Genomic DNA, 11,326 nt, shown 5'->3' with positions numbered 1-11,326 from the left:
GAGGCTTTTCTCTAATCCAACCTTGAAAACTCTTCATATTTCCAGAGAACACATTCTTTTGTTTTTTCTTTTGAAAATAATTTCTGTCTCCCATCTTTTTAATACAGCTGCATTTTTGACATTTTATTTTCAAATTTTAATTCTAAAACTCCACACCATCATCAATATGAATGCTGAAGTAGGAGACAGCATGGAAAATGTACAAATTGCACAATAAAAGCAGCTTCAGCAACAAAGGTTGACCTGAGACAGAACAAAGTGTTTAAAGTCCAGAGGGCTTTCCAGTCCAACTGTAAGAACTTCAAAGTAGGTCAGCCAGGCTGATGGTATCACATTAAGCCTTGCTCTGAGATGGTTTTAAAAAGAACTCGGGAAAGTCCTTTTCCATGCTCTACATTCTACTGAGACTAACGGAGAGGATGGGGCTGTCATCTGAAATAGAACTGGAATGTCTCAAAGATAATCCTATGAGCTGCGTGAATGCTTGTATGATAAAAACACTGATGTGAATCAGGAAAAAAAAGGGCAAAATCTGTATTTGTCATTCAAAATACTGCAGCGTTTCAGACTCCTTGAAATTGTTATGAATCCTGACTGGCGAGTGACACTGGACATCATTAAAAAGCATCCCAAGTGGTAATGACTGATTTTGTATGATATGACTGAGGCACATTTTGGAGGAAGATATTAACGGCTTCAGGGGGTGATTTAAGCAGCATGATCAAAAGCAGAAGAGACAATTCTTTTGTTCAGCTGTCTCTAGCAATGGAAGCTGGAATGTAGGAGGAACTCATGGGGAAGAGATGTTTACACATGAATAGACTATACCCTAAAAGCAGTAAACAACTTACAGCTTGCTTTGGTTTGTTTACCTAAAAGAAACCCAAACCCACATCCACGAAAAAAAAAAAGAAGTCAATATCCTTAATATACAGTAAATTATTTCTTTAATTTACTGTCTAATTCGAGCTCATCCTTCAGTGATGACCTGTAACTGTGGATCATCTGCAAGGCTGCAGGTATGCAGACATTGTTTTAAGTCTTCTCTTGATAAATTTCTAACTTAGTCAGTGCACAAGCTTGCCTCCTTTGTCTCTGCATAACAGCGTGTGTGTCCTCAAAAGTGAATGGAATGCCATGGAAAACACAACTGCTCAAGGGAACAGGTAATTTTCACAAGTATTTAAAACCCAGTAGTTTTCCAAGTGCCAAGGCATACTCAGTGTACTGACCTGAAAAGGGTGGTGATGAAAGAAAGAACACTCTCCATTAAAAGTTTAAGGCAGCACCTGTTTTTGCCAGTCTCCCAGTAAAATCACATTCATCATTCCAAAGGTAAATCACGAAATTAGAAAGTAAATTACTTCACTGAGAATATACTCCCATCACATTATTATTCAAACCACTCCCTTTTAGTGTACTGTCTCAGTTCAGTATCTCAAATGATTTATTTGACTGGTGGAAAAATACAGATCAGTGTAAACAAAATATTCTGGCTACATCCAGACAGTACTTCTCTACTGAAATATTATTTACCTAAAATTGATTTAAAGATAAAACCTTCAGTTTTCCTAGGACAAGATGATCCTAAGATCAGATGGGAGTATCCCTATGCTCATATCCTGCCCTGTTTCCCTTCCTACATTGTATGGATGTAAATACTTTAAGTCTCCATGTTACTTTTTATAGCTTCTTTTACTTCAGGGTAAGCTACTTTATTCATAAATGCATAATTTAAGCAAGACAGTGAAACCTCTAGTAAGGAGTATCTCAGACAAGCAATCTTTATCTTAAGAATGCCCCTCAATAATTTCAAACATTATTCCCTGAGGTTTCTGAGATTATATTCAGCCTGTGCAAATGAATTCGAAGACTGTACTTCTACTTACCCAGAAAGGTATCTCACGTCTGTTAAATTACAGGGTGCCAGAAAATAGATTTTGCATAATAAACCTTATTTCAGGAATAGAGAAAATTTCATCTCTAAATAACAAAAAATGGAAAAGTCACAGTGAGTGTGACAGCAGAACAGGGACCACAGTAGTGTAAAACACAAACAGACCTTTCTGTCTTCTTATTTGTACCCAAAGAAGTTACCATGTAAAAAGCAGATACATGGTTTCTCTTTTCCATCAAACACAGAAACTTCCTCACGCTCTATTTCATTATTTTTATGATGTATGAACTATGCTTAAATGTATTAAAATGTTAGCTGTAAAAATTAGCATTTAAATACAATTCATGAGTATATAAAGAGAAAAAAATACAAAATAGTTCAAACAAACATAATAACAAAAATCCAAGAGAACAGGCTATGTAAAATATTGAAAGGTTCTTCCTGTCTAAGAAGGAAACTAGCCTAAACAAATTCTTAGGTCGACAAATCAAGATTTTAAACTAAAGATATGGACAAATTACATGGTTGCTAGTGTTGTTATGAAATGTCATTCCCGTTGCTTGTTTATGCCCTAACTATTGCCTTGGAAAAAAAGGTGATTGCTCTGACAGATGATCTCCACACCCAAAGCAATTCCCTCCTAACTTCTTACTACAACTTCTGTTTCTGAACTGTAGGTATCAGTAAACCTCAAAGAGTTAACCCTGTAACACATCTGAGAGAAGGTTGTTTAGCAGGTGTTTCAATTGCCAAACAAAAAGGAAATTTTCTGTCCCTTGCATATTAAAAAGATTACTTTTGTCTGCTGTGTTGTTCAACCATTGAAATGAAGAAATAGACCTAAATTAATATAAACTTATGGGTCAGCAAATACAGGGCTATACCCATAATTGTAACTGGCTCAAAAAATTTCTTTTCAGTATAATTCTTTATGCATATCCTCCATAATTTTCATTTAGTAAAGTTAATACCTATTGCTATGCAACTCCTTCAATACAAAGTGTTATGCTAATGGTACATATTAATATGATGTTATTATTTGCTACTGGAAATAATATTTAACAAGCTCAGCACTATGATAATTTGTTCATGTTGACGAAAATTAAATACTGAAACCAGCTTCTGAAATACACTTTTTTAACTGACAGTTATACAAACAATAGAAATGGTAATCTGAAGTGAAGTGTTTTAAGAAACTTTACATTCCAATTTGTTGCATACATTGTTTACAAACGAAAGGGTCAGCATTTAGAATCCATATTTAAGTCAACTCTAATATCAATAAACTTCCATTTAAATTAATGCAAAGAATCAACTGTACTGAAAAAGAAACTACTCACTTTACTAACTACTTCTAAAGTCTGAAAGAGTTTTAAAATTTTGTTCAGTATTGTATGTGCAAAACTGCATTTAGTGTCTTCAAAGAACTCTAGTGGCCAGACATCTCTTGTACCAGCTCTTCTCTTGGCACAGCTGAAGACATTGGGTCTGTGGTTGCTGTCAAGGTGACAGCTCCTGGGAAACTGTCACTCATGGGCTTTCAAACAACTGGTCTGGATATGGGAAATTTGCAGAACTGGAAGCAGTAACTGGAAAGCATCCTGAATATAAGTAGTACTGTTGCAGCCCTAATGGGGAGAGAAAACGTCATACATCAGTACAGCTGCCATGTACTTCAAAAATTACACTGTAGTTTTTTCTATATTAGCATATGTCTTCACACAAGATTTTAGAATCTGTAGATAAGAAAAATGATAAAATACACCAGTTTACAGCTAACAAGCATAACCTGAATCAGTATACAAAAATCTGGCTTCCCCTAAGTTTGAACTCTTGGGCAGTTTTGTTGGTAATATGAGTAGAATAAAATGCCACAGTGTTCAGAAGTAGATTTGATTTTTTAAAAACAAACCAGCTAGTCATTCCATCAACTGAACTAATTTTGAATTTGCTGTAGGTGGAAGAAGTGTCACTGAAATTAACAGTTTGAATTATAATGGTTTTAACACGTAGTACTATTTTTGGAATTTCTAATACTGAACAGTATAGTGGCTTGTAATTCTCCATGATCCTAGGCTGTATTAATACATATTTGTATACAACGATGGGATTTATGAAGTACAAAACATTGTATTCCACAATTCTAAATATTCCTAGATTTTGCAGTTCCTGGAGCACATGAAGATAAATCAGCAGCAACAGCAAAATTACCCTATAACAAAAGGAACTGCATGGTAGTCTTCACTACAGCTCTATTCAACTTTCCATAATTTTCCATAAGGGTATTGTTAACTCAGTGCAAAATTGCTTATTGTAAAGCAATCTTCTCCTTATTTTTAAGAGAACACAGCTATTAAATACAGAATGACAATTTATGGTCACTACTTTATGTTTATTTATGTTTTAAGAGAAGTGTGTTCTAACTAACAGAGCTAAAAATTAGAGCTGCAGATACTCTTGAGTTTTAGGACTTTGTGAGGCTATTACTTCATCTCAACCTCTTCTTAGTAAAACTGAGGTATGTTTTACTCACTGTGCTTTCCTGAAGAAAAATAGACCATGGTGTCAAATAAAAGAAATTGCTCATGAACATTTTGGTGGTCTGACACGTGGTTATCCATGTGCTGACCAAGGCTGCTGCTAGACTGTGAATCTTTGTAGAAAACTAAATGCCTGCAGATGGGAAACACTGTAGCATATACCTACAGTGCAAATTTTAAAGGATATAGTCTGAAACTGCAACTTGTTGCTGTGCTCTGACCAATACACCAGCAGAGCTTCAGACCTGGCCAGCCTCACTTCAGTCATACAGCTCTTAAGAATCCTCAGTAAATGCAACCTCACTACTACAGTGTTTGTGGGAGAGGTTGAACACAAAATTAGGACATTTATGAGCTGGCACTGAACAGTCAGAATGATATTGTCACTAATTTTAAAATAACTTTTCTTTTAGAAATAAATGTGCCTGTCTCATTTCAAACAATTGTATTAGAACATCTTCTAATGTGAAGAGGTGGAGCTTACCTCTAATAGAACACTGTTGATGATGGGGTTAAGAACCTCTGCCTTCATATTGCTCTGTAAACCAGGAAACAGAATGAAATGCCACATCAAGAAATACATTTAACACAAATATACTGATATCTGAGATGAATATGATGGTTTTATGAATTCTATAAAGGTCTTCTTTCACCTTGATTCTTATTCAGACTGTTGATCTCAGTACTCCTGGTAACTGTGTCCACATTTCAAACACACCTCAGTACACCCTATGTATTTCTATCACAGAGCTGAAGTAAGAGAGGTCCAAGGTTTTACTTCTTCATTAATTCATGTGCCACAGAGTTTCAAACTGCCTACTTTCCTAGAGGTGTGAGGTTTATGTAACAACATTGTTTGTCCATCTGTCTATCAGTGACCTTTTAACATCCCACAAAATTTTTAACCCCTTTCTTTTTTTCAAGGACACAAAAAGGAAAAACACACATCAGAAGAAAAACGAAGTTTTTAGAAGTTACACAAATATCTGTGGTTAGGATGAAATGAAAGGTCCAGAGTAGCTCCCCTGCAGAAGGAAAACCAGCTGAAACTCAGATCCCCAAACTGGAGGCAGCATATGTTGCTCTGGACAGTGCAGGCTGGCCAGTGAAACAGCACAGCATGCACGACATTCTTCTCAACAACCAGACAGGAAGAAAGATGGATACAATTACTAGTGACACTACTAGAGACCAAAAAATCAAGATTCATTAGTTCCACTGCTTTTTAAAATGGCAAAAGTTCCTCCCTTTTTTATTCTCACTGTTCTTTGCATTGTGGTTCTTCAGAATAACAGTAACCTCCACCAAAAGTTGTTTTATTTCAATACTGAACACAATACTGATTAATTTAACTGAAGGATTTCCACTTACAACCTTGTAGCTCTCATACTACAGATTTATAGAAACATGAAACTTCTTAATTTTAGATTTGAGAAAGATGGCAGAACCGAGGAGAGATGGTTAGAGAAAAGAAGTACAATTTTACTCTCAGTTACTAGAAAATCCATTACAGAATGCACCGTTTAGTGGGCTAGTTTAATATTTTGTGTGCAATTTATTTTTATATATTTGTGCATATATTTATTGCAAGTGTCCCACAGATATATGCTAAAAAACAATCCCAAAATGCAAAATAAGCATTTTTTTCCTAGACTAATTGGAAGTTGTGTAAATCACTCAGAATAAAAGCAAAGAAATAAATCATGTTCTGTACAAATAACTATGAAAAAACATGTTCAGAGATGTGCTGGAAGAACTAATGGGAGAACTGGAAGAATTCCCTTTGAAGTACATTCATGTTTTCATGGAGCCATCAGGAGAACCAGAATTTGTTCTTCTCTGATGTTTACAGAACAATTTCAGTAACTGCACAATTTTTACCTCCAAATCCTGCTATAATACTTAGATGTCAGTCATCCTTGAAGCATCTTGAAAGACAGGATTCTATTTCTAGCAAAGACGTTCACAGATAAATGGATGTTCTCAAACAGAATATCTCGTGATAGAAGACAGAGTGATTTTTTTTAAGACGGACCAAACGGGTTTTCTAACCTCTTAAACCTTTTGAAAACATTGCACTGCTAAGGCAGGGGATCTAGTAAAGGCTAAGATGACAACTCGTGAAGCCATCTTAAGGTACTGCAATACAATCTGCTAATGACTTTTACACAAATGTGTTTGAAAGGGATAGGCTGAGTTGGAGAAGAAATTATCATCAAGCTGTGTAACTTCAAATGTGGGGCCCTTCAATGTGAGAAGATAAGAAGTGTTGAGTGGTGATCAGGAAAAACAGGAAATGGTTTCTAGAAAGAGAGAAGGCAGGGGACACAGTGTCATCTATCAAGGCTTGTGACCTTTTCTGCTGTAAAAATGCTCTGTGTTCTTGATCTGAGGAAAGAAGTAGCCTCTTTGCTGATATAAAGCCACTGGACTCACGTAAGAATTTCTGTTTCAAGAGGTGAACTATGTTAAAAAAAGCCCAAATGCTACACAAAATGCTGTCATCTTACCCCAGCTGCTGTTATAGAATCAGAAAACTTCTTTGATAAAGATGAAACTTCATTGCACATGGCACTTGTTAAACTGGTTTAAAAAAACAAGAGAGACAATATAAAAATACATCCTTGACCTATCAATAGATAAAAACCCTGTGACAAACTTTATCTTGGAAGCCAAGATGTTCTTAAAGCAATTTTGCTTCTAAATATTTTTAAAATATTTAGGCATAGACTGTTCATGATAAAGTTTTTATATTCTTTCACTGAAAAATCCACTGCTGACTACAGCAACAAAACGATATCTTGTTCCACACACCAGTCTTTTCGATAGTGCAATGTTTCACTTGTTTAAATTCTAAACTTCTAGTTCAACTATTGTTTTTCTGACGATTGCAGCAACACAACTCCTGGGAATACTGCTGGAAATAAATCAAACTTGAATGAGAACAGTGAGAATTTTCCTATGTGACCAGTAAAACATCTACTCTGTGCTAGAAGTGAAAGCACACTTGTGGTTAAAACACGAGAGAACAAGATCTCGTTCTGTTCTGAGATCTTTCATTGTTTTCCTAGAATTCACAAGTGCATCCCATAGGACCTCATTCTTCAAGGTGTACCACACCTTAGCTCTGATTCTGAAAAAAACTTAGTAAGTGCTTTGTTTTAGTCTGAAGTGTTCCTATGGACTTTGCTATTCTTTGTAGCATTCTTAAGGATAAGCACTTGGTTAAATATTTTACTTATTTAGGAGTCAACTGTTTAAAATATCTTAACATTAAAACTTACTGAAATCAGTACACTTGATGACTACAGAGAGCTTGAGATCTGAATGTGGAGTCCCACTAGACAGACTGGCTTCTTGAATTTCTGGGTATTTCATTATGGTTGAGTACAAAGTTGCTGACAAATGTGGTCTATTGTTTAGAACTACAGATTGATTTTTGTATATTTTTGGCAGATAAACACTAGATAATGAAACTATTAGATAATAAGACTGCATTACACACTCTAAGAGCAGATTCCATATATGCAGGCACAGTATCTTCTGCAGAGGGAACAGGAAATGCTACCCAAGTTGACATTTGCTTGCTGGAGCAGAAACAACTTTTAGCTTGTGTATAGGTCATGTTTTTGTGAACATGTATATGTCAGCCATGTCAAAAAATGACAGGTAGCCTACAGAACCTGATTGCATGGGAAAATACAGCACCAGGACCCCTGAAACCAATGCTGTTTGTTGATCCATGAACATGCTGTGCCTTCAAGCTGAATGGAACTTGACAAGTTCTATGCAAATGTCAAATGTTCATATATGAAGTACATAATACTCACTTTGTCAGTACTTTTGCTTGATCTTGAGCTGTTTTTTCTACTTCCTGCCCATGTAGAATTAATTCTGCTACTTTATGAAGCTGTTCAATACAACGAGCAGTTACCTCAGCCAGACTTTCAATGGACAGCATGTAGATTTCCTTAAATTAAAAATGGGAACAATACAATCAATAATAACAACACTGATAAATGTATTTATAGATATATACATATGTAAGAATTTCAAACATAGGAACCGTTCCTACCCCAACTGGAAAAACCAACACATACATAGTGAAGTAATATCAGCCATAATGTCATCCTCACAACCAATACTGGAAAATGAAATATCCACAGGCTATAAAACACAGACCTTCTACTTGTTCTGAAAAATTAGGGAGATCAAGTCTACCATTTACTTAGCTGGGAACTAGGTCAGGCTCTTGGATTTTCTCACATACCACTTTTAAATCTAGTCCTAACAAATAGAAAGATACCTAAACTCTAGAGTAAGTCATAATCATAATTATTTTCATATGGAGCCAAAAGTACTGAGTCATCCCTTAGCTGAATCTCCAGAGCAGAAATGGATAATGTGCCCAATAAATAAGTGGTTTTTATCAACAGTGACAGAAATCTCTACGTAGCACTATCGAGTTACAGCTTTCACAAGGTGATGCCAGTTGGAAATCTGCAATCACATAAAAATCTGTAATAAATACAGTGTATACATTCTGTCTGCTTCTTTAGACTTTTTTGTAAGGAAACATGACAGATAACTTCTTATCAGAAATAATAATCTTGACAAAGATAGCAACCACATTTAATATTGCCATTAACTTGACAGAAAATATTCAATCACAATTAACCTTATCAGGACTTTCTAAATGAACTTTTAGCCTTAGAACTATCTTTCATAAAGAGAATGAGCAGTTGTTAGTTGCCTAAATAATATTTCTGTTTTGTCTGTTTATGATTCAAACTGTTTACATAGTTTGACCATTTTTCCCATGTATTGTCACTGAGAGAAGGAGATACTGAGAAACGTTGAGATACAACTTTCAGTGTGCATGCAATGTTTGACATTACACCACAGAATCTCTCAGCTCACTGTGTGTTGAGTATAAACATGCATACACAAAACCCCACAGATATAAAACAATAAAAACAATGTGACAGAGAACCTGCTACTTTGATATTTACTTATGGAAACAGAATAACAGCAAGAATATTCATGTAATTTACTCTCCTATTGGGTCTGCAGTGAATAGTTGTGTATTATTATTTCTCACTACTTCCATGAATTTAAAAAATAAGGATGACATATGAAGCCAACACATGAAGAAACAATCTTATCAAACAAAGTATGTCCATTCACTTAATGAAACTCATCCTTCAAAAGTTATTTTACCTCCACAGTTTTGCTTTTGTCTACTTCTGTTTTATCACTGTCAATTTTATCATCTTTTTGCGTCTTTTCTTCACCAGGTTCTCCAGGTTTTTCATTTACCTCCTCTTGTGTGTCTACTGGGGTGGACAAACTGGCTTCTTCCAGCCACTCATGAGCTTTTTTCCTAGCCTGCCAAACAACCCAACCGCAAAGTTCAGTTTGAAAAGAGAATATCAGATGACATTCCTGAACATCAATTAACAATTACTTCCTTTTTACACACAGAAATTTGAATATATCAAGACTCTGAGTAGCATTTAGTTACGTGTATATTTAAGAAACTGTAAGGAGAAGCATTTCAGATTGCATAAAGATGGATCATCCAGGGATAATTCCTCTAAAGGTACAATATTCCTAACAAACACATACAGCTGGCATTAATTCCAAAGTTAATATTTCAGCTTTATTTTATCATTCAAATCAATTTACACAGAAATTTTTCTTATACAGTTTCCCAAATAAGAAAATAAGAAGTGCGTATAAAGAAGGAAAAAAAAAAAAACTGGAGAGGTAAGAGAAAAGTACTAAATTCTTAAAGGAAAAAGAAATATAAAATCACTGTATCTTGAGCTGCCTTCCCAGGCATGAAAATAGATCAAAGCTGAAGTCTTGAAGCTTTATACAACATCAGACTACTGTTACGCTTAGTAGGAAATTAATGACATCTCTTTTTTTAACATCAAGTCAAATTAAAATACATTAAGACCTAAGCCTAAGCTAGTTATCCATCCTCTATCTATGTAGCTAGAGAGATAAACATTTGTTTGAGCCTAAGATTGGCAGGTTAACCAGCTTTAAAGGGACCTGATAGTACAAATGTGACTAGTCATGTGACTAGTTCATAAACACCTAACTTCTAGAGCAAGAAAAATTATTATGAACCTGACTTTTGTTCCCAATACATAAGACCAAATCTGCTGTGCTCATTAGCCCTGATCTGCTGAGACACCCTAGTTCAAGCTTTCTAACACTGGAAAGGGCTTGTCCAACTACACTGCCTTACTCATCTCACTTCTTCTGTGAAAGCTTTTCTATATTCAGCATTTTAGTCTCAGCCTCCTGTACTTTGCTTTCTGAGCTGTCTGAAGTGAACTGGGTACTGCTCTGCGTCAGATTTCAGAATAAAGCCCTCCTTCTTTGCCCACAAAACTGAAGGCAGCTCACTAACAGGTGCTAACCTTATTTAGTTTGTCAGGAGTAGCAGCAACGTGCAATTCAAACAGCAGTTCTGTGAGCATGCTGACAAACTCTTCTCCCATATCTGCTGCAAGAAAAAACAAGACAGCTTTTGTTAGCGTGTTACTGCTATAGTATTTTATATGATCAAACACATCCAGTGAAATAGTTTCACCAAGCATTCCAGCACTTGAAAAACAGTGACAGCAACACAAGAAAGGAATGTATGGGGGTGTGCACGTATACGCTCAAATAAAGAAGAGAACAAGCAACAGGGATCCCTGCACAACCTGATACACCAGCTTGACACTTTAACTGCTCTTTCTATCCCATCCTAAATTCCATTAAGTTTCACAAAAACAGTCAAGAGGGCAAGAAACTGCATAACCCCATGTTATCTGACAAAAAATACATGACCCACAAAATAACCAAAGAAGCAACACTACCTGTTCTC

General features: G+C 35.6%; 1 protein-coding gene across 3 annotated transcripts in view; it reads right to left on the bottom strand.

Annotated features, from left to right (window-relative positions):
• Window positions 1-1,269: 1,269 nt before the first annotated feature.
• Window positions 1,270-11,326, bottom strand: part of FAM114A1 (family with sequence similarity 114 member A1) — a 32,080-nt gene continuing 22,023 nt past the window's right edge. The window contains exons 8-13 of one of the 3 annotated variants that reach the window (XM_008641371.2): window positions 10,875-10,960; window positions 9,658-9,825; window positions 8,268-8,407; window positions 6,948-7,020; window positions 4,922-4,975; window positions 1,270-3,525 (exon numbers count right to left, since the gene is read on the bottom strand). In XM_008641371.2, coding sequence (XP_008639593.1) covers window positions 3,424-3,525; window positions 4,922-4,975; window positions 6,948-7,020; window positions 8,268-8,407; window positions 9,658-9,825; window positions 10,875-10,960 — 623 coding nt within the window. In that variant the 3' untranslated portion in view covers window positions 1,270-3,423. The remainder of the gene's footprint in view (window positions 3,526-4,921; window positions 4,976-6,947; window positions 7,021-8,267; window positions 8,408-9,657; window positions 9,826-10,874; window positions 10,961-11,326) is intronic. The other 2 variants (XM_017744553.1, XM_017744555.1) reach the window with 2 other exon arrangements.

The sequence above is a fragment of the Corvus brachyrhynchos genome, unplaced genomic scaffold (assembly GCF_000691975.1).
Source record: "Corvus brachyrhynchos isolate BGI_N302 unplaced genomic scaffold, ASM69197v1 scaffold17, whole genome shotgun sequence".
Lineage (NCBI taxonomy): Eukaryota > Metazoa > Chordata > Aves > Passeriformes > Corvidae > Corvus > Corvus brachyrhynchos.
Note: the sequence above shows the minus strand (reverse complement) of the source record. Positions and strands in the feature narration are given on the sequence as shown.